Here is a 23,867-nt window from a genome sequence, read left to right on the forward strand (position 1 = left end):
CATTTTAATTTTTTTTTTGTTTTAATTATTTTTTAAATTTTTTTGTGTGTGGTTTCCAGCACTTCTTTCTTGAGGAAGGCTTTGAGCTCAGAAGAGTGTTGGTTTCGGAAGGCAAATTTAAATGCCTTCCTTCCCTGTCTGATTCACATCTGGAATGGAGTCTCTCTCCTGAGCCAGGCTGGTCTGTCCATCCCTGCCCATCAGTGCTCAAGCATGGAACAACACAGACACGTATTTGCATCCTGATTTTGTCTGAGTACACTGTGAAGTGTTCTGAGTTTAGGAGACAACATAAGTATGCTTTGTTCCTGGTGAGGAACTAAATTCTCGTGTTTTCTTTTGTTGTTTCCTCTTTTGGGCCCCCAGAAAGTATTATCTGCAAACCACAGAATGGAAACCACTGTGAGCAGGGCAAATCCACAAGCATGTAACGAGTTGTTATGTTTTATCTTTTGCCTCTTTACTCCTCCCCACCCAGCAGTAAGCCCACAGTTGAACAGCAGCTACTTCTGCAGTACCAGCTGCACTGCAGTGTGACACTGCTCCCTCCTATAAAACACTGTTAATCCCCAAAATCTGCCAGGGGTCACCCCTGCAAACGCTACCCAAAGCCCATCTCTCAACTGGAGAAGAACCTGGCACAAGACAGTCAATGGCCCTAAGAAAAATGCCATGAAAAATCTTCCAAGCTGTTGTGTGAAATGCAAAGAACTGCTCAAAATCTGGATGAGATGTGGAGAGGGAATGGAAACAGTCCCAGTGGCTGGTCCCCAATCTGTGGTGGTGAGGTACAGTGCTCAGGGCAGCCATGTGACACCTCCACATTGACCAGACTTGTAGCTGGTTGGGTGCTCATATGACTTCCTAAAAATAGCAGCTTATGTTTCCCATCATTGCCGTCCAGCTATTTTAATTAGCCTGTGGTCTCTGGTTTTTGCTTTGTGATGTGTAAATAGGAAATATTTATGCTAGTCCAGTAAATCCACATTCCTCCCACCTCTTTTCTTAACTCATAAGGATTAGAGCTATGTTTATAAAATTCCTAATGCATTTGTCTTAGCATCTCTAAATGTCACTGGCTTTTCTGTAACGTATGTGGGTTTTTTTGGAGGACTAGTTTTTAGGTCACTGCAGCTATTCACAGGTATTTTTCCTTCATCTGATCTGTCACAAGCCTGCTTATTTCCTAACATTCAGTTGCAAGTCTGCTTCGTTGCTCATCCTGGGACAGGCTCATACTCTCTCTGTTCTTGCTTATTGCATTGACAATTCCTAATGGTTCAAGAAAGGCCAAAGTAAAGAAGAAGAAATTATTCCCAAGGTAAATTGGTGCCCAGACGCACTTAGGTACCTGGCAGGTTTTTTTGCTTAGTGGCTTATGTACTACAGTGCTTTCCATGACTGAACCCTTTTCTGCAGAGTAATTTAGCCATCTTCTGCTCTTTAGCATTTCCTGTAGTAGGTTTCTTTTAAGTATTATCTGTCTTCTGCTCTCAGCAGAATGAAATTGCTGTGCAAGAAGCATCTTTTTGGGGTTGTGCAGATATGATCAAGGTATGTGATGCTGCTGTCTTACTGTCAAAAGCAAGACTTGGCTCCTGACTGCATTATAGGGAAATAGATAGGATGTGGCCATGACTGACATCCTTGCCAACATTTGTCAGAAAGACTTCTGGTCTTCAGAGTCCCTGTCCCTTCAGAGTCTTCTGTCCCTGGGAGCCATCAGAGGATTGCTGAGCCCAGGCCTGCCATTGCAGACTGGCACCTCCCAAGGCTTTCAGGAGGGTGCTCAGGGCTGGAATCCAGAGGAGCCATCTCTGAGTCAGCTGAGACTAGGTGATACTGACTGGGCAGCAGCAGAGAAAGCAGATCAGACTGGAAAGATTTGTTATTAAATTGATTTTAAGGTAGAGCCCAAAAGATAGCACAGCCAACATCTGCCAGAGCTCACAAGTGCATTCAAAGCTGAGATGTAGCAAAGATTGTTGGTTTCAGGAGAAATCTGATTTCAGGGAAGAGTTATAACTTTTGGTTAGTGGGAAGAAAACCTCTCCTAATACTTTCAGAGGGCACAGCAAAAACAGTTTGGATTTTGTATTATATTAAATACCGTATTGTAAAATCCTGAATTGTAAAGTCAAGGAAATGTTTCTTTTGGTTTGACCCATGCTGAAATTTCTTTCAGAGCTTCCTTTTACAGCAAATTTTTATTTTCCTAGGCTTCCTTCCAAGCTGCAATAAGGGTAAATAGGGAAAGATCCAAGGACTTAATAAATCAGAATTGCTCTCCTTGTCAGAGCTCTAAGAGTCTCTGGCAAGGTTTGCCCCTTGAGAAGCAGCTTTGGATGATGGCTTTGGGAGTGTGAGTGTAAACAGCCTTTACAGCAGGTTGGAGAAATAGCTGCAAGGGAGCAGGCTGCGGGACTGCTCTGCTGTGTCTTACATCTGCTCCGCTGAGTTTGTCTGGACAAAAGTTTGTTTTGAATCTAGATGTGGATTGAAGCTGAATGCAGAAGAGGATACAGGTAAAAAGGAATATGACAAAGATCTATTTGTCATTTCCTGTGCTGCCAGTTGCAGCATAGCCTGTGTTAGCTAACAAGAGTAGCTGAACAGAAGATGTGGCTTTAGTTTCAATTTGGGTTGAAAAACACCTATAGCGATAGCAATAACAAGAAGACTTCTGTCAGAACCCTCAGTCCTTTGCAGCCTCCTGCATTTAGGAGAGGCCGGAGCTTGATCTAGCAGGGCTTTAGGAGAAAATCCACCTGCTTGAGGAAGCAGGGATGCTTTTGTACTTGAGAGAAAATGTGCACGTGCTCAGACAAGCTCAGTGCTTCCTAAAGGAGACTGCAAAACTGGAGACTTTACCTCACTCTCAGTCTTTCTCTCTCATCCAGCAAGGTGTGAAATGCAGAGATTGCAAGAGGAAGAATAAACTGAACACCTCCTCCCCAGAAACTGTATTTCTATTATCAGAGTAGGTATGCATTCAGATCAGCTTGAGCCTGGAAAGAATTTGGGTCTGCTGACATAATGCAGGAATGGGACAGAAGTTGGCAGCCACCTCCCCATCCAGACAGGTCCTATGGCAGTGGAGTCTCTTGCTGGAAAACAACACTGGGTACTTGGGCTGTTGCATGGGGTTAAATGGAACAGAGCCTGGTTTGCAGCATGACTCCTTGTTCAGCCCTACAACACTGCTGCACCTCTGGGCACATCCAGGAGCATGCAGGTGGTAGAAACATCCTCAGAAAAACAGGCTTGGCAAAACTTCAGGTGGTGTACATGTGGACCAGGTGAAGGTGTTATCAGGCAGTATGATACATCTGTCCTCTGCCCAGAGGTGAAGTTATTGCATTGACTGTGGAATCAGTCAGCAGATCATTCAGTCTGTCCCTGCCACATGAGGGCTGAACCTGTATTGCTCCATAGGGCAAAAAGTGCTGTAAACAAACAACTAAAAACTCAGTGTAATGCTCTTCTGGGTTATTAAGTAGGCCCCATGCTTGTCCACACTAAGAGAATTATGAACCATTTAATTTCTACAGTCAAAGGAGTTTGATGCTTGCATTTTCCTAGTCTAGAGTGGCACATTTTCATTTCTTCTTATAATCAGATCCACTTTTTGGTTTCCACATACCGGGGACCTTTTGCATGTAATTGGTCCATTATCCCATTGAGTTCTGCATTCTACTGCTTCTGCAGGACTTGCAGCTAAGGTAACAAAGAAAAAGCCTGGCTCCCGTAGTAGGGCAGAATTCCATTTATTTCCCTGAAGAAAGTGTTAAGAGGTGAGATACAACTCTGAAAATCTTGAAAAAATGCTGCTTTTGCATAAGGCTTTCATGTGAGTGCTCTCAGCCTTGCCAAGCATACTGAGTTTCAAATTTATATGTGTGAGAAAGTGTGTGTGAAAAATGGAGTTCATTAAGCTACATACATTCATTTGCTATTGACATATTTGTGTTAATTGCATTCTCATTTCACATAAATTTAGAATTTCAGTCCAAATTGCTGTCTACAAAAGTTTGATGTGATCTGTTATTGCTCCACACTCACTGAAAGGAAGCAGCAGGAATTTTTGTTTTCTAACTTCCCTGGGAGTAGGGTAACAACATCTGTGTGCCTCTGGGTTGTGTTTGCTGTGTGCTGTTCAGTAATTTTCCCCAGAAGTGGTTTTATTTTAACGGCAGGCCATCTGATCCCAGAGTCTCATCTGAGCACTGAATTTGCAAATATTTGTATTTATTATCATCATATTTGAACAAATATAATGCCTATCCTAAGATGTGAGCCTGTTCAAAGCTGGAGCCTGCACAGCACATTAGTCATGCCCAGCACTAACCCCAGCTGCCTCTGTTGGATTTTCCAAGCCCTCAGCCACCCTTCCTACACGGGCATTTACAGGCAGTTTCCATAGGGGTCTTTTTAGTTGTGATTCAGCCTCTAAGCAGTTCACAAGTTCATGGGCTCGCAGAAACCCGGGCTATACCTGCCTCTCTTCATAGATAGCAGGGATGGATTTATTTTTAGCACAAGTATTCCAGAAATACATTCCACCCTTCTTCAGAAATGTGTGGGAGAGACAGGGATACGTATACAGACAGTTTTGCCTCCAGTAGTGTCAGCAGGTGCCTGAAAACTGCTTTTCCACTGCTTGTTTTCATCCCAACCTGTTTTTGCAGTGTGCAGCAGTTCTCTTGGATGGCTCAGCAGATAGGGGCCATGGCTTGTGCACACACAGGATCATAACATGGGTGCTGTCATGGGTTATGGGTATGAGTAGCTGTTGGAGTGTACAGTTTGGGACCAGAACTTGACAGAAGTGCCCTGATGTTTGGAAAGACCAGCATTTGGTTTGGGATGAATTAGCAGAAGCAGCTGAGCACCAAAAGCATAGACCAGGAGTGTAGGAGTGTGGCCTTGGCAACATCTTCCTGCTGGGATATGTGGGGAGCAGTACAACTCTCCCAGGTGGGAAAATCAAGGCTGAAGGCTGCTTTGGGGAAGGCAGATCATTGCCCCTCCAAGAACAGGTGAGTTCAGGCTGCTCCTGGGTTGCAGAGAGTTGTTGTTTATCCCAAGCCTCCCAGAGCTTGGAGAATCTCAAGCGGTGAAGATGACATGGTTGCTGCCTTACTCGTGCTGTAGCAATGTAATTAGCAGCTCTTTTTAAAATGCATTTGAGCACTGGGCTCACATAGAGCCCTAGTCTAGCACAGAAGTTGGGCCATAATCACAGGAGATTCTTTTTTTGCTGTGGGCTGAGGCTCAAGTCTTGAACAATGCTGAGTCCCAGAAGAAACCCAGAACTCCAGCCAGAAGCTCTGCACCTTAAGCAGGGCACAGGGGGGCAATCCATTGTTTATATCTGCGGTACAAAAACTTAGCTTGCTGACTTTGTGGCATATTTCCCCTATTATTCAGTATCCTATTGCAGTTTGCCAGATGAAACCCAATGCTGGCATGTGCCTCCAGGAGGGCTGCTGGTGTTGTTTGCTTTGGAAGGAGGGTGGAATGGGGTCCTTACTCTGGATACATTTGTCCAGCTCTGATGATGAAATGAGCTATTTATGAAAAGGCATTGGTAGGACAGTAATGCGTTACTCATGCCCGTATTTCTTACACAGTATATTTCATGGTGACCTTAATAAACACTTTGACTCCCACCTGTAGGTACAAAAATGCAGTGCTTTCAGGTTTGAATCACTGGCTGTAGCAAGCCAATCGCACACCATTACTTTCTGTATTAGTTATCTCTCAAGCATTACCACGGGCAAATCTGAATGTAAAAATAGCTGATGACTGTTTGTTTCATCTGTCTGTTACTTGACACCGCATGGTTATTCCAATACGTATGTTTGCCTCTTCCCCACCATGATCTCCGTTTGGCTTCCCCTTGCCTGATAACTATTTAAATACATTTTACTAACTTTGGATTCCTTGCTCACTTCACTTCACCTGGCCTGGCAGGTCTGTGAGGGCTCAAGGGTTAGCTCCTCCGCTTTTCTTTTTTGATTGTTTATTTTTCAGCGACTGTTTCTGTTAAGATAACCATGTTCAGAAGGAGAGTCTGAAGCACATAAATAATGGGAAGTGCTAATAGTAAGCAGACTGCTGTAAAATGTGCTGGGTCTTTGACTTAAGGGAAGAAAGAACAGCACTGTACTGTCCCTGATCAGGAAGCTGGAGCATTGAAGGTAAGGGGGAAGCATATGGGCATTTTTAAAACCTGGAAATGATGAAGAATGGTGGTGTCTGAGTGTGTGAATGTGTAACTGATCAGATGAGAGAAATCAAACAGCATTTTTGTATATTTTTTTCCAGTGATGAGAGGTGGAAAGTTGTTTCATTTTGTCCAGCTTTTTTCTGCTCTTAAAAATGCTGGATTGCCTCTGAGAGTCTGTGTATGGAAAAAGGCATACATACAGATCTGTATGCAGTGATTACTGTTTATGACACTTAGAACTATTTTGGTAAAGGAGGATGATTTTATTATTTTTTTAAGACTGCTAAATTGTTCTATTAAATTGTCCTGCACATTGTGCTGTTAGCAACTTCAAGCAAATATACATTGATCTTATTTTCTAGATGATTGCTGTGTAGAGATAAAATGCTCCTACAAACTTCAGTGATTTGTATAGGGTTGCAAAGGTATTTTTGTTTGTTTTTGTTGTGTTTTTCTTGTTGGTTTTTTTTTTTAAACAAATAGGAAGAGAACAGTGAATATTTTATAGGCTACAATTAGTGTAATATAGAACCTGAAAAAGTAAAATACTTCAAATACTTCAGCAGCGCTAAGAGGCCACTATAAATGACACTGTGCCTAGGACTTGTATCCACTTTTAATCACTGGAAAATTTCTTAAATGGCATAGGCTTTTCTGAGTCCAGTTGTTGCAGAACTTCTTCATCTGCCATCTGAAGGAACAACACACTGTTAGCCTAGCACAGAACTCAGAGCAAAGCAAGAACAGGAATAGCTGAAATGAAGCTTGGGAACCCAAATCACATATGCTTTTTTTAATATGTCCTGTAAATAGGCAATCCAGTTTGTTCTGAATAGGGAAAAAAAAATCCTTGCACCAGGCCACAGTGGCCGACTAAGGCTGACTTTGTCAGCTCTTAGTAATCCCTTGCTGGTGTCCTGCCATTGCTGGTGGGGGAGTGGGAAGGAAGGAGAAGTGAGAAGAAATAAGGAGTTCCTTTTCTGGACCAGCTCAGAGTTTGCGGTTCTTTCCCTTCAGTTCTTCAGAGAACTGCCTATGTAAAGAGCAAAAATGCTCAGTTAATTGCTTGGAGGATAAGACTCGTGAAAAATACTAACGAACTAGAGATTCTCAGTATACAGGGGCTCCATACTTAAATTTCTCCATCCTTCCATGCTGGAACAATATTTAAATCACATTAATTTTTTTTACAGCTTACTTAGCAAAACATTATTAACAGGTGCTCACCTATGAACTGGAAGGGCCAAGCCATGTGAGGGTGTGCAAGTGTAACTGCATCCCTGCAGCACAAATCTGCATACAAAGATTTCACTCTGCAGCCTCTTACTCCTGTCTGCTTCTCAGAAATTGTCTTGTCTGTGCTTGCATTACTTGAGCTGAGCAAAATACAATGTAAATCTCTCTAAGACCAGTAAAAAGCCAACTAAACCTACGTCCCAGCTTGGGAGAAAATACCACTGCATCAGTCTTAATTTCTCTACTGGAGCTGGGATTACTCACACAGAAAGCTGCTGGCAGAGGGGAATTATGTAGAGATTGCTAGCTGTAGGCTTAGCTGTTCTGGCTTGCATGCAGCTAGGGTGTGTATGTGGTCAGAGAGACTACCATGGAGACCCTACTTCCAGGCAGCTCCCAGGGAAACTGAGGCAGTACCGAAACCATCAGAGTAAGGCCCTTCCCTGATCTCCCTCTTCCTGGCCAAGTGATCCTCTTTAGGCAGGGATAGAAAGCAGATATTTAATTACAGTCCCGGGTTTCTTTATTATTCATTTCCCATGCTTGCAAATAATGATATACATGAAGGTGTTAGCTAGTAATGATTAACTAAATCACCCAGTAACAGTCATACCAACCTTTCTGTGAGCTAAGCAGGTCAAATGTTGCTGCATCTCTTTTTTTTCAGTCTCTCACCTTGCAGTTGTCTCAGGGTTGTTCTCCTTGTTGCTGAGAAAATATGTCTGAAGTTGTTTTGGTGACATAGCCAGGTACCTGAAGAACACTCAGCTCACACCTTACACTTATTATAGATGAAAATCTGTGAAATTCCGAGGAAAATCTCTAAAAGGGATACATGTTGTTAACATTTAGATACACCTTTACAAACAGTCAGCAAACAGCAGCACCCATCAATTTACAGCCACTGAAGATCCTCAGTCATGCCTCTGCCAGCCTACAGCTGTATCAGGCATAAACTGTTACACCTTCATGTCAGCTTGGCTTGTCTGTCAACTTCACTGCCAACCACTGTACAATTCTGCACACTTCTGACGACTTCTGCTTTGTTGAAGCATATTTCAGGTGTGGTCACAGTGTCAGTGAAGTTGCTGATGGGGATACTCTGGGCTGTCCTCTATCAAGCCAGTCAATGGCCTTTCTTAGGGAACAAGGGTGGATTCTGCTTACAACTTCATCTTTTCTTGTTCTTTCTCTCTTTTTGTCTTTATATAACTATTGCAGGATAATCTCAAGAAATGCCTTAGCATATGCATTAACTGTAAAAGAATAAAGAAGGGCCTTAGGGACTCACCATTAAATCAGGGCAATGAATCGGTGCTTGAATAAGAAAAAGGAATCTCCACATCCCAGGGAAATAACACATTTTACATTGAAGAGCAAATTAGAAGGGTCTTTCATCTTGTTCAGGAGGAGCCCAATAGCTGGCTTTTTCTCTTCAAAAAGAAGAAAATAGTGCAGCTTCCAGAGGTACCAACAGGGAGCACAGGTGGTTGGGCTTTCCCAGCCCTCTCAGAGTCCCCCAGTGGGTGGGTAGCTGTCAGACTGACTTCCAGGTGGCAGGCATGAGTTTGTATTTTGTCCTTCAGCTGGAATGGCTCTGCTATCATTGCAAATGGTTGAGGTGTAGTTTTTCATTGCAAGAAAGATGTTAAGAAAATGTGCTCAAGTCATATGCTATAGCATGTGCCAAAGTGTTATTTTCCTGCCTGCCACATCACTTGCTCAAGAACTGAGGTCTCTTGGCTGCATTTGAATGCAGTAGCAAGGCATAAGTAGGACATATCTCTACTTCTGTAGCCTGGGCCAGAAAACCTTGAAAACCAAGGCCTTTGCCTTTTCTTCCCTGCTCAGATGCATGTCCCTGTCTCCTGGCCTGAACTGTTCACCGTATGAGCTATTGGGGTCTGATTCTGACTGCAAGGATGTTACTAGGGCAGAGCTCTTTCTCTGGATTGGATCTGCATCATGCTGGATGTTGTTAACAGATCATACTTATGCACCTTGACCCTGCCTTAATTTTTTGTAAAGAAAAAACTGAGGTTGTCTGGAGCTGATGAATTCATTCTGGTGCAGATCTTCAGTGAAGAAAACTGGGGCTTGATTTTAGCATGTTTAGACAGTTTAAATGGTATGAAAATCATCCTTTGTTGCTCAGGTGTGTGAAGATGAACTAAAACTGGGTACACGAATTCTCATCATCCAGTTATGGAGTTTCCTTACTGATTGCACCCTAGCATTCAGAGGGACTGCCTTAGCTGCTAGTCAAGGGAGACTCAGAGTGCAATTGGCAAGCATTGTGCCTGTCACAAGTTGCCATGTGCTGATATTCATCTCAATTCAGCGTTGTGTCTTCTCTGCTCTTCTGTTGTGTTTGTGTGTATCATCCATAATATGTGTTTCTCAGGGATACTACTAGTTGCACTGGACTTTGGGGGCAATGTGTCGCATATTGTTTTGGGTTAACTCTCAAAACACAGTGTGTGAAAATCTGTGTCTCCCAAGGCCTCTGAGAAGTTCTGCGTGTTTCCAAAGTCAAGACTGATGTATCTGTAAGGTTTCTTTAGTAACACAGGACAGATATTTCATGATGTTACTTGTCCTGTGGAATTCACTGGGTCATAAAACTACTTAGAACATGAACCCTAGCACCTACATATGGCTTGATTTTTATTTTTAATTTTTATTTATTTAATAGAAAATAAATAGATTATTCAAATCTTTTCCAAAGCTTGGAAATATCCAGAAGATATAAAGGATAGGAGCAGATGAGAGTAAAAGAGCAGATCTGTAAAAGAGCAATACTTGTTTGTTGCAAGACTGTTATTTCCTGAGATTGTTTGAGTGGGTATGGGTCAGACTCTCCTTGCCTAGAGGCTTCAGTGGTCTAAGCATAACCTAGAAGGTGCAGATGGTATGATAATACATGAAAGTGAATTACATTTTTCCCCTGACTAAAGATGGGACTGTCCAGCCCACTCCTTTACAAGGTAACCAGGTTCTCTCATCCATGTTTTTCCTCTTCCCTCATCTCTAGCTATTGCAACACTGTAGTACTCTACAGCTTTGCTGTGGGAAAATCTCCTTTCCTGCACTCAGAAAGTAACAACTCAAGACTTGTTTAAGTATAAATGAAAGGAGCTGAATAACTGTCTAATTAGGCAGAATCCTGACAGTGTTACGTGAAAGGGCTGCAGCAATACAGTGTCAGTCATCACTTTGAACTGATGAGGAGGGATGGTGTTTTCACAATCTAAAAAAGAGATACGGGTGTCAGGAACCTGAGGAGGAGATGGGGACTTTGCAGTAAGAAAGTCACTTGCAAATCTGCCTGATTTTCACTATAAAATATAATTCTGAACTACATCATCATACTGAGTTGAAGGGTTTTATACCATAAATCTTCTTCCTTGCTCTTGCAGGAGCTTGTGATAAACTACCATGCTCTAGAAAGGGCAGTAGAAAGACACTGTTTATGCCTTAACAGACAAAGGTTATTCTACTCTTGTGGGATTCAGAAAATAAAGGTTCCTTGCCCTGCCACAAATGTTTTGATTGATCTTGAGCAAATTAATCAGCTGTAGTTGTGTGCTTGCTACTGAAGTGTAAACAAGGTAGAAATCCTTCATGTAGAATGAATGTTTCTATGGATAACTACAATGTATATACATACCATATTACTTGGGAACTGTATGAATATCTCAGAGTATAATGACTGATGTAATTGCAGACAGTGGCCTTATCTAGTCAGACATTTAATATCAAGAGATATTGGGTTCGTTTGCTTAAATGTCACTTGCTTGTGCAGGAAGTCATGGAAGGAGCATCAGGCTTTTGCCTTGTGATTCTTATAGAGTTGAACTGTTTGTCAAGTGCAGCACCTGCTCTTTGCCTATGTCAGTTATGTTGCTTACACCTTTTACTTTCCTCCATCCTTTCTGTGTGTTAGTAACTTTACAAAGGCAAGGGACAGGGCTCAGGTAGTGGAAGAAGTGAGCAGGGATTGCAAGAAAGCCTCAGTACAAGTGCAACCCTGTCTGAAAGACATCTCTTTCTTCCAGCCTTGACAGGCCTCTTGACAGGATGGGGCATTTAGAGGACACTGGCAGCCTAGACAGCAGCTGGAAATAACCACTGGGTCTTTGCCATTGAACCAGAAAGAGAAAGGTAGAGAAATTTGCCATGATTCTCTATAAGTATTGCAAGGAGTCTCAATTCCTCCCATTTTTCTTCATGTCTCAGTGCTTGATGGCTTGCATTCTGAACAGAAGAAATAACCATTCCAGCTGAGGCCTGGAAGAGGTTCTCTCTGGAGGCAGAACACAGAGCAGGATACGCAACACATGGTCATCAGCTATGTATATACCTTCTTTACATTAATTCTTCTACCAGGTTGCAGCAGTCTTCTTTGAGTTGCAGATCTGATGAGCCCTCAGTTCTAGATAGCAGAAACACCAGCTTCAATAGAACTCACTGAGAGAAAAAGGCTTCAACTGTTTTTTCTTCAGAAAAAAAGCTATTTTGATTAAACAAAGAAAATAATGGTCACATTAATTTTAACAGGATTTCCTCTAGAAAAATAGTTGGAGTAGATTTTTATGATCATTTGGAATATTTACTTAGGGAAACTTCAAAACAAGATCACATTCCCTATAACAGCACCACCAGAGTATTGTTTGATGCAGGAAATAAAATGAGCATTTTTAATTCATGCAAAACTGCTCTCTCTCAGTTAAGGACAATAATAATAGACAATTTTAACTACTCAAATATATGTTATGAGCTATTTCTTGTGGCCTGTAATGTTGCATGGTGGCGATTCAGGTTGCCAACCAACTCTGCTAATCCAGTCTGGGATTGCACCATGTCTACCACACCACTCTCAGATCTAGATACTCTGGTTATAATTGCAGGAAATATCAAAATTACCACAAATACATTCTGGCAATAGCTAGAATTTCCAGATGAGACAATTTGGTAGCTTAGCAATTTACTATAAGTTCCAAATCCTATTCCTTCACATATTGGTCTGAATGCCACATGAGGATGAGGTTTGGCTCTGGAGAGATGTTGGATTTCTCTGTACTATGGCTACAGTTACTTAGGTAGCCTTCTGGATAATGCACCAGTGTCGGCTTATTGTATTTTGAGTCACTAATTCTGTTCTCAGTTATTCTACTGACGTCAGTAACATGACTCTAGATTTATATGAGTGTAACTGAGAACAGAAGTTGGCCCAAAGTCAAGAACAGTGTCTCCTCTTCTCTGGCCCAGGACAAGCTTTTTGAGACACAATTGCAAGGCCAAATACTCAAAGGAAATGAACCCTAGTCTACACTGATTTACCTTTGCAGTGATCAGATGCTGGAATAGCTGCAGTCACCTTGTTCTGTGCTCTTGCTTTCTGTCGGTGTTTGAGATCTTCACTGCAAACTGCACAGACCCAGTTCTCCATCTTCTTTCAGTTGGAGCAGGTGTTTGTACTTCAGCAATGTAGTATCTCTTCTACCAAGAAGGTGAATTCACTTTGTCTGTCCATTATGACAACAAAGCATGAGTGAAGGTGATCATGCTGGATGAGAGACTTGTTCTAAGAGCTTTCACCTTTTAGCCATCTCAATCCAGAAATTGCCTTTCCTGATTGATCGGGGAAATGTGGCTGGATTGACGCTGTCTCTATTGGCAAAGAGCTCCTCTCCTTGCTGAGGGTGCTGTGATCCTTCCCACAGAGCTTATGCCCCAAGTAATGCTCAGAAGTACTGCTCATGGAGATGCTCAAGCAGCAGGACAGTTCAGAGTGAGCACTTAGCTGTGATGCAACCTGGGATGACCAACAATACACACAGTCTTGGCAGCTCAAGAATCCAGTAGTCATTGATCTCTGGATTTGGGGCTTCCTTTTGGATGGATGCCATGCAAAGAGCACCAGATACATAAAGAAAACAGCTCAAAAAGATTAAGAAATGTAATAAACCTTCCCTTCCCATGCTCAGGGGGATGCAGTGCTGCTACTGCAGTGCTACTTCAGGCTGCTAAGTAACTTGCAAGGGCGCTGCCAAAATGCCACTGAGATGGCAAAGCATTTCAGCCAAATAGCAGCCCATGGGAGTGTGGAGGAACAAACCATGCCTTCATGTATTGCAGCAGCAGTGATGTCACCCTCTACAGCCAAGTTTGCTGGTTCACCCAGCTCCTGCCTATTGAAAACAGTTGACATTCAGTCTCTGCCAGGCCAGGAATAGTCTCTGTAACTTAACCTCCTCATCACAGCTTGCTAGACACTTAAGAGGCACTGAAAAAGCTTCCTTTTTAAGAGGGAAGGGAGGTTAACTTCTAATTAAGCTCCTTGAAATCTGTACATCTGTACAAGGTTTTTCAGTAGCTCACATCAGATGGTACCCAGAGCCTGGTACCTGACATGTTCTTCAGCATTTCCCAAACAGTTTCATATGTTTAGCTTTGTTTTTCACTGTAAGGAAAAGAAGTAGAATAAATTCACATATCTGAAATTTTAGAACTGAATAAATACTGAACTAAACACAAACGCTGTGTCTTGCATGCAGACTGCTGTTTGTCCACAAAAGTAGAGAAATATGATTTTATCAGATTACCAAACAGACTGTGAATAGCTTATTTCCTCAGCAGTTCAGAAGCTGCCATCATATTTATGTAAATGATATCCAGATCAGTACAGTGCTGTTGGTTCAGTCCAATCCTTGTAGTGACCTGTATCTTGAACGCTTGATGTGGATACATTTCCCACTACACTGCCCAAGTACTAATATTATGACCTGCCAAGACAAGGATTTTCACAAAGGTTTCAGAGACAGGGACAGTCACTATTCTACTTTAATCAGTAGCACTGAGTTGTTTTTATAATAGTGACTCCATCTAGGAAAATAATTGCTGGGATTGCTTCATGATCCCTGTGTTTATTGTTACCCTACTCACTTTTCAGCAAATGTTCTCAGTTTACAAGGGACAAGACGTCTCTTCAGACCTCTGCCCATGAGCTCTGAAAGCCAAGCTTCTTCCTAGTTCAGACCTCACCACCAATAAATAGTGATAAGCATTGTGCCACTGGAATTTAGTCAACAGCTCTGTTGATGAGTGAGCCAGAACATAATCATATGCTCCCACAGCTATGTTGGCTTTGCACAATTAAGAGTACCATAGAAGCCGTAAAATCATAATTTAACCTCAGAGCAAAGAGATAACTCATCAAATGTCTCTGTGATGAGAATGTTCTTCTATATCTGGCTGCAATGAAATGTGGCATTTTTCTGTTTCTTTGCTTTTACATATATATTTTTAGCCAGCAATCTTAAGAAAGACCATGAAAAGTTCTGTTGGGTACAGGTTTGTCCTTAAGATAACAGTAACAACAATCCTTCCACAGATAAGGTTTAGGTGACCATCCCAGTGAGCAAGCTCTTGCTCCTTTTCCAGTATTGTCATGGCTTTTGTTTTGTTTTGTTTTACTATTGCAGGCTTACACAGAAGTTTCCTCAAAGGGGGCTCTTATTTCAAGAAAATCTACTTTACTTTACCTACTTCTGCATCCTATTTACCTGACCTTAGTGCCAGGCAGTTCCCCCTGTGGAAAATAAATATTGTCTTGCAAGAGTTAGACAAACTAGCTGTGGGGCTCTGCACAGCTAAAGGGGAACAGCTGTGTGTGTCCACCATAACTGAGTTTTCCTTTAGCATTCTTTGGCTTGTGTGTGGAAGCACAAAGATTCCTTGTTTACTGTCCCTCACTATCCCATCTGTCCGTTTCCTCTCCTTTACAACAGAGGCAGAAGAAAGGATGGGCTTTCAGGTCTCAGCATCTTTACTTCTTAGTCCCGCAGATGGACATCTTTCTATCTCCATTGGCAGCAGAAAGTCAGATGCATCTGGAGTAGAAATACATATTTTCCTCTGCAGCCCCTCTGGAAGCGTGGCACAGCTGTGAGGCAGAAAGCAGTGAGGAAGGAGCCATCTGGCACAACTCCTGTTGGTCTCTGCTGGGGCTACCAGTGTTGGAGGTTGTGCCAGTTATTTGCACTCTACAAGCTACCAGCCCCACAAGTTATCAGGTTATTATCAGTGTGTCTCTTTTGTACGAAATCCTCTAAATCACTCCTGAAATGGCTGTAAAATGTGAATGAACAAACGAATGAGTATAGCATGTGAGAATATCTTCATCCTTTGCAAACAAATGTCTTCAATGTTTTCAAATTACAGAATTCACTTAAGATCAAAAATGCTGGAGGTTGGAAACGTCCCAATAAACTACTTCTGTCGAAGCTACATCATTGGATTATTTTTACCTCCACACTAAAGATGCTTGGAGATGAAGCCAAATACAAGCATGAGAGGAAGTTCTAGAGATGAGAAGCAAAACTGGCAGGTATGTACCTGTATTTCCCTTTCATATAACAGTTGATCATTTCAACAAAGATCAGGCTAGCCTTTCTAATCTCTCTTTTTCTTGCTGCATTGTATGCAGAAATTACATGGGGGTGATGGAAGCAAAACTCTGTTTTAAAAATCTTTGTACAATGTAAAAGAAAAAAGCTCTTTTTTATTTCTGGTGTTAATCTATTGTAGCTCTACCTAAGTCATAGGGCTTTTTTGACTGGGAAGACAGAAATCAAGATTCACTATGATCAGTTTATAAGTAGGTTGACTGAATTTTTAAATAGAAAAGGAAGGTAAGGAGTGTTTTCATTTGAAGAACCAAGTAATTCACCTGAGAAACCCCAGTTCCTCTGGCTTTTCACACTAGCTAGCACTGAATCATCATGGGGAAAGATGTGCCCTTTCCAAGAGTCCTACAGATCTGAACCAAAGTGGAGTTGTGGATCTGGACATTTGGAGGAGCTGGATTCTGTATTTCATTGCTCAGTTCTACAGTGAATCCAAGCTTTAGGTGGGGATGGTCTCCACCTGAATAAAATGGATAGATGGATGCTTCTTCAGATGGGAACTTCCATGTTTCAGCTCATTATGAGTTAATGATGAAATTCTACTGGGATATGGAAATACAGATCAGACTTTCTTTATGGCTCTTGAATATGCTTATAAACTTAGTGTCACTGTAGTTAGCCAATAGCCTACTCAAGTCCTTGAGAGTGAGAATACTTATCTAAATTGCTTAGAAAGTAAACTATGAAGAGTGAGTATACATTCCAAGCATAGCTGAAGGGTCTACTGCTTATATTCATTCCACCCAAGGATTCCCCCATTCTGTCTCCAGACTGATGTAAGGATAGACCTTGATGCAGATCCTGCCTTCACACTGTAATCAGAGATCAATGAAAGACTGATATTTTATAATTGTGTTGAATGTGTTACCATTCACTGCCATCAGTTCTGGAAGTGAAACCAAAGGTTCCCTGCACTCCTTTACTGGGACTCAGAGAGTCCCCTAGGCACTCCTGCCTTCTGCTGGCTAAACTGATATTAGCAGCTTCTTCATTTTCAATACATCAATCCAACCATATCTGAATATAGGTGGCTAAAGCATGTTCCCTCAGCAATATTTTCTTGGAACGTGTAATGCACAGCAAACTTTTTTTAATTATTATTATTTTTTAATGCTTTACTTACAGCGCCATTCTTTTTTCTCATATTCAGGCAGGTAATTATGAAAGCAAAGCTTGACTGGTACAGAGAGGCTCACCTCTGTAGACATAGCGTGCACTGATGTACACTGACATTCTTTTTTGAATTTGCTTATTCTTTCTGGCCATAAAAAGGCCAATCTCCACAGCACTTGGAAGTGTTAGAAGTGAGCAAATAAAAGTTCTTGAAATTTGGCTCTTAAGTCTGTAAGGAATCTGATATGAAATCACTTTTAATGACCTTTTCCTATAACTAATCTATCTACTGCAAACTACCCAAATTGACTAAAATAATAATTATTTTTCATACTGTTTAACATGTTCCTAGCATTTAAACAGAAAATACACAGCAGCAAATTAGTCAGTGACTGATCTATCTAGAAAATACTCTTTTTCTTATAATATTACTACATAAAAATGATAATTCATGATCTGTCTTTGCAGAGGAGAAAGATTCCTTCACCTGCTCCATAAGATGAATCAATATGCTGCAGCACTGACTGGAGGAATTGCTTTATGTTTATAAATTGCGTATGACTGGAACTCTGCAACACAGCCATCTGCCTGTTTGACACCTGGTGTTAATCCTTTGGATAGTTCATTCATGACTTCCATGAACAATGCAGGGAAATAAGAAACATACAGAAGGGCAGAGTGACTCCTCAAGTATTGGGAGTCTCCTGGATGACACAGACCGAGAAGTGAGCAGCCTCACAGACCGGGCTTTCAAAAGTCTATGTGTGGCAGAACTTGAAGACTCCTACAATGAACCAGATCTTGCCATTTCACCTGACTTCACTCACCAGTTCTCTGCTAAATTTCATCCAGGGGCATTAAACCATGCCATCAAGTTAACAGCAAGCTGTAACAAGCTAGCAGCAAGAAACAATGAACATGCAATATGGGCTTCAACATTCCAGCAGTTACCAAAGTGTGCTCCAGAAGAGAAAAAGAGTGCCAAGAATAACACACTTGGTACAGAAAGGAGAAGGCTGAATTTGCCAGTCCCTGGTCTAAGGAACAATAAACATGTTTCAAAAGTTTCTTCACTGATTAAGACATTTGATAAGACTGCAAATCAAGGGTCAGGAGATTCCCTGACAGCCAGTAAGCAGCCTATTAAAAATAGCTTTCAAAGATGTAAATTAAATCATGGAAATGATATGACATGTTGGGATAACACAGCCATTTTAAACATTCACAAGGAACTGTCTGGATTTTCTGAGGATAGACAAGATAGCCACCATGTCAGTGGCAAACAAGAGCCACAGAAAATACCTAATAAAATAGATCTGAGTTATTGTGGTTCTGATGGTTGTTATCCAGTGCTGATTGAGATGTCAAAAGTAGCCAAGTCAAATTTTTCCCGTTCATCCAAAAACGCTTTGAAAAACAAAAATTTGAAAGTTAATGAACCAGCAAAAAAAGGCAATTTTCTTCACAGTGAGAATAGTGCTTTTGAATCATGGAATGTCCATCATAAAAAACTGTCTGAAAAAGAGGAATTTGTTGATCCAATAACAAAAAAGGAAAGCCTTGCATACCTTGAAGAAGCACCATTTATTAAAGGATCTCATGCGAGTGAACTTAAACTGCCACCTGTCAAGGCCACTGTTACTAAGAAGCAGAAGAAAGATTTTCAGATGGAGCCAATTCCACCAGAAACTGCTTTCAGCGTCCCCCTCCCAGCTGTATTTGTACCTCAGGGTCCCCTCCCTTCAGGAACTGATTTTCCTGCTGCTCTTCCTCCTGTACCCCCACCTAGGATCCACATGTACCAGGATCCTTCTCAACCACCTCCAGTCCCTCAGTCACTTTCTCTCCCAGCTCCCCCCCGTCCCCCAACACCACCCATCCGTGAAGCCCCTCCTATACCACCCCTGCCACTTCCAGCTCAACCTTCCCCTCCTGCCATGTCCCAGACCTCCATCTCACCCCAGTCCATGTCTCACAGGATGGCTTCCCCCTCATCTTCATCCCAGGCACCTGTCCCACCTCCACGAGTGCTCCCAGCCACCTTAACCAAAGAGGAAGCCATCAGTCCACCCTGGAGGAGGCTGAGGGCTACAAAAGGGGCATCAGACAGGAGACAGACTTCAGAGGAGTTCCCAGTCAGCAATGAAACATGTTTGTTGTCTGAAAAAGCATCTGGAGCCAAACCTGATCAGGATGTGACTCCTCTGATTAAACAAGCAAACTCCCCTGGATCAGTCAGTCCCATTTTTAACATCACTGAACTCTTAACACCCATTATACCACCAAAACAGGAGATGGACCCCATGGAAAGTGAGATGATCCCACTCACACCTCCTCCCACTGAGAGTGTGTCAGAGAAAGACGATGAAGAGAGTGTGTTTAGTGATTACAGGTCTCGGGACAGTTACAAATCAAAAGCATCAAGTCTGTTGTTCAATTTGAAGGATGTGCGTAAACGTGTTAAAACCATTTATACTCCTTCTCCTCTATTAAGAGTCTTGGAAAATAGAAACAAGGCTAGGGAAAGTATACAGGAGAATCTGCAAGAAAAAAATAACATGAAGACGGCAGAGAAAGATGAATTGAGTGATATAACTTCAGCATTGTCTGAGAGTGTTCATGAAAAGGACAATAAAACTGATTTAGCTGGACACTTCACAGACAATTACCTGACTTTGAGTTCACCCCAGACAACAGCAGACCTTTTATTTCACCAGACTGGAGACAATTTGCAGCAACATCATTCAACACATGAAGATCTGATTAAAAATACAAGGGGTAATGAGGGCCACTCCTTGTTAGGGCATCAGTGTGAAGAGCCCAATTTAAGAAAAAGTTTGCCTTATCCAGCAATGAAACTATACAGTAAAGACGATGCAGATAGAACACCTGGGCAGCCCTTGCAAAATTCCAGTTTCCGAGCTGAGGAAAAGGCTGATGAACTGAATGAAAATGTTGCTTTCAAAACACCCTCAAGCCAGCTCTCACCAGCAGAGGATGTACCTTACAGCAACATCCAAACCAACATGGTAGTCACTGGCAATGAAGAACAAGGCAAAAGAAGCCCTAGTTCTTCTGAACAGTCTTTCATCTCCACAGTAGAGCAACCATTTCACGAGGAGCCACTTTCAACAGAGCCCCTGATGAAGAAGGAAAGCCATGAAGAAAGCCAGAGGACTAAGGCTGAAATGAGTGAAGAAAGTAAGAAAAGCCATGAGGAGAGACAGAATGCAGTTGGGGAAGACAAACTGCAGTATTATGCTTGTGTCAGCTCTGGTACTGGTGCAGCAGAGAGGAAGGAGGGTGCAGTTACTGAGAATGAACAAAGGAGCATGATGAAAGAAAAGCTAAGACAAGAGAAAAAGGAAGAGGCCAATGGCAAGGATTCTGCTTCTGGCAGCATAAAAGACACACCCACTACAAGGTTGGAGGAGCCACAAACTCGACCATCTTCAAGTTCAGCCAAACCCTGTCTTTTTATGATTAAAGATAACACATTTAGGTCACCTCAGGTAATAAGAGCTGTCAAGATGCCTCTGTTTAGATCCTTTTCCCTAGATGATACAGTGAGCAGCAGTTATAAGGAAATGGAAGGTAGATTTGCAACCCCAGCTGCACACAGCAAGCAACCCCAGGATGTGCTGCATGCCCCGGAGCAAGGCTGGTCCACATCAATGCACAGAGGGCAGCAGGATGTGAGGGAAGGAGCAGCCGACAGAGGGAGAGATGCCAGTGGGTCTGGAAATACTTCTGCAACACTGGACCCCAATCTTCTTGAAGATACAGAGAGCTTTTTGTTAGGGAAGCTTATGGAAAAAGATGAAGAGACTTGTGCTTTGTTAAATGAAGTTGGGAAAATGAATGAGGAAAGTATTTGCAGAGATAAAGAAAAGCCACAGATTAGGAAGGCGGGACACAGCTTAACACAGCCAAATTTAGGTCTAGAAAATGACCAAGCACAAAACAGCCCCAGCTATCCAACAGAAAGAAAGGTAAATTACTTTAAGAACCAACATTTATTTAATCGCAGAGGTGGTTCTTGTGCAAAAAAGATAATAACTGCAGAGACAATTTCCCCTGTGACTGAATCTATACCAGAGGACCACACATATCTTTCTGCATCCCACGAAGCTTTAGAAGACATGCTAGACATGGAAGATACACAAGTTTTGTTAGACAGTCTTGAATGCTCTGCTGTTACAAGCCCCAGATCAGGAAGCACAATGCACTCTCTTGTTGTCAGTTTACCATCAGATAAAACAACCATTTCTAGCCTTGGAGAGACAGAGGGTGCTATAAACCCTGCCTTACTGAACATGGCATTGAAGAGTCAAGCTGGTACATCTGCAGAAGAAATACTGAATCCAACACAGAGGCATCTTCTACTTGATCCTGCAGGGGAAGCTGAGAGACGGGGTCTTGGGGAGAGAGGAGCAGGCAAGCCTCCTGCTGTGCCACCAAAAACAGAAAAGGCTCTGCGACGGGCCAAAAAGCTGGCAAGCAGGAGAAAGAAAACAGAAGAGCAGCAGAAAAAGCATCAGACAGAGCACACAGATGCTGTAGGGAGAAAAGTTTCTCAGTCTGGACACACACTAGCATCTCCTTCACCATTGGGGTATTCTATCCATCCTGCTCCTCACTCAACTTTGACTCCTCCAGAAACCAGTATAAGAAGACTTAGTGGTGCAGCTGCAGTAAGCCCTTCACCTTCTTTGACCCAGCGTAAACTTCTCCAAGATCCTGATTCTGGCCAATACTATGTAGTTGATTTACCAGCTGAAGTTAATTTAAAGACATTTTATGATCCAGAAACTGGCAAGTATGTTCAAGTCTCAGTCCCTTCCTCAGAAGGAAATGTATACCAGCCTTCACCTTCCGAAATTAGGAGTTCTCCTTATTCCTCCTACCCTAGAGCACTGCCTTTACCAGCTTCATCTGTGGCAGTGCTGAGGTCACCTTCTCAGCTCTCTGAATCTACCTGGTTAATGCCAACCACACAAGGAGAACTGGAAGATCTACCAAAAGATGGCCAACAAGACTATAGATACACTGGAGATGTGGATACCCAGCCCTGTATTGAACTGGCCTCTCAATCCTGCAGCCAAGATACTGAAGAAACTCACATTTGCTTAGGAAAGGACATGAGCCCAACCCCAAATACAGCCCTAGTGTCACTCACTAATTTAGATAATTTTTCTGCTGAAGGAGTATCTTGAAAAATGAAGGAACAGAACAAGCCAGCTGATATTTTTAAGATCCATTTGGACAGTCGCACGTACACATGAGCACACACAGATCTGATGTTTCTACAACACTATGTCTGAATCTCATTATGGTTTGGGTGGGAAGGACAATGAAGGATGACAGTGTTGAAAGATAAGAGGAGATGGTCACTCTGAAGAAGTATAAAATTGAGTGAGCCCCAAATCATTAGTGAGTTAAAGGGGCAATGTCAGCTAAACAAATGAATACAACAGCATGAAGCCACTGCTTGTTGCTACTGCTGCTTTGCCATTAGGGTGGCTGGGTTTGCCAAAGCAAGTATGCTTTTGCCCAGATGTGTTGCACGATACATGACAGAAAGTAAAGCCTATGAGACCATCCTGTCCATCCTGAGAACTAAGAGAGATGCCACATCTCTTGAACTTTCCTCACTCTGTGCCTTTGAACTGTATTGGCAGGTAGAAAGCTACAAAGATACCACAAACCTGAAATTCATTTTTTGCGCACATTGATTAACCAGATGTTATTGACAAGAAGATTGTATACTGGATGCACAGTACAACAGCCATACCAAAGAAACACTTAAACAACCAGAATACAGTTGCAGCTGCTCTTGACTTCTTATATACTTTTGCAGTGTCCACTAACCTGCTGCTGAATTGTTTATATTTGTTGATAATTTCCAAATACACTCTAGCACCAGGGGTTATTTATAATGCAACTTTAAACTTCTATTTATCTCAATATTTGGCCCAAAATATTTTGGTAAGGAGCAAGGCTGAATAAAGTCCCATAGTATTTAACTTTTTGTTAGGATGAAAAGATCTCTGCTTGATATAATTGAAATGCTTTTGGTTTTGGTTTGGTGTTAGGCTCCCTCTAAAATACAGCGCTAACTTTTACAATCTGAAAAATGGTGTTCTTAATTTTGTTTTCATGCATTCTGTGATTAAAAAAAGAGAGAGAGAGAAAGATATAACAGCCAAATTGTTAATTTCTGAAAAAGTGCTTTTTGGGATAATCACTGTGTATCAAACTATAACTCATCCTTGCTTAAGATATTTTTTATCATCATAGATAATAAGAGAACCTTGGTGAAAAGATGGAAAAAACCTGAATGTAATGTGTCTGCTTATAAATATATATATTTGGAGTAACTGTTTTCCTTTTTTTTTCCTGTCTCATTTCATAGTTTTTCTTTTCCAAAATTGAAGTGCGAGAGTATTTTAACAGCTTCAGACATTGAAGTTTTTCCATGAACTTTGACTTGGAACAGTAAATAGCTGCTAGATATTTGAGGAAAGCATAGTGAATTTTTTGATTCCTGTGACAGCAAAGCAAAGCCTGGATGTCTGAAGAGGGCCCAGTACTAACTTGAATACCAACCACCTTTAGCCGATCCTTTCTGTTAGCTGCAGTCACAGCAAACTGAATCTCTAAACATGGATGCGTGTAACACTGTAGTGCTATAATGAGATGGAAAGCACAGCAATAATAGCAGTGTGGCACAGTCTAGGCTCCAGCAAATGAGGACAAGCCCAAATACAGCAGCCATGGACACAGAAACAAAGGAAGAAAAAAATTGCTTACCT

General features: G+C 41.9%; 1 protein-coding gene across 3 annotated transcripts in view; it reads left to right on the forward strand.

The window, feature by feature from the left end:
* The window catches only part of C8H10orf71 (chromosome 8 C10orf71 homolog), a 75,259-nt gene extending 51,827 nt beyond the window's left edge, over positions 1-23,432 (forward strand). For 2 of the 3 annotated variants that reach the window (XM_032445337.2, XM_085555086.1), the window contains 2 exons: positions 15,695-15,860; positions 17,521-23,432. In XM_032445337.2, the coding sequence (XP_032301228.2) occupies positions 17,697-22,268 (4,572 nt within the window). In that variant the 5' untranslated portion in view covers positions 15,695-15,860; positions 17,521-17,696 and the 3' untranslated portion in view covers positions 22,269-23,432. Of the gene's footprint in view, positions 1-5,814; positions 6,204-15,694; positions 15,861-17,520 lie in introns of those variants that run through there. The other variant, XM_015866769.3, reaches the window with a different exon arrangement.
* The last annotated feature ends 435 nt before the right edge of the window (positions 23,433-23,867 follow it).

Source organism: Coturnix japonica, chromosome 8 (genome assembly GCF_054131305.1).
Source record: "Coturnix japonica strain WE chromosome 8, WE-NBRP24, whole genome shotgun sequence".
NCBI lineage: Eukaryota > Metazoa > Chordata > Aves > Galliformes > Phasianidae > Coturnix > Coturnix japonica.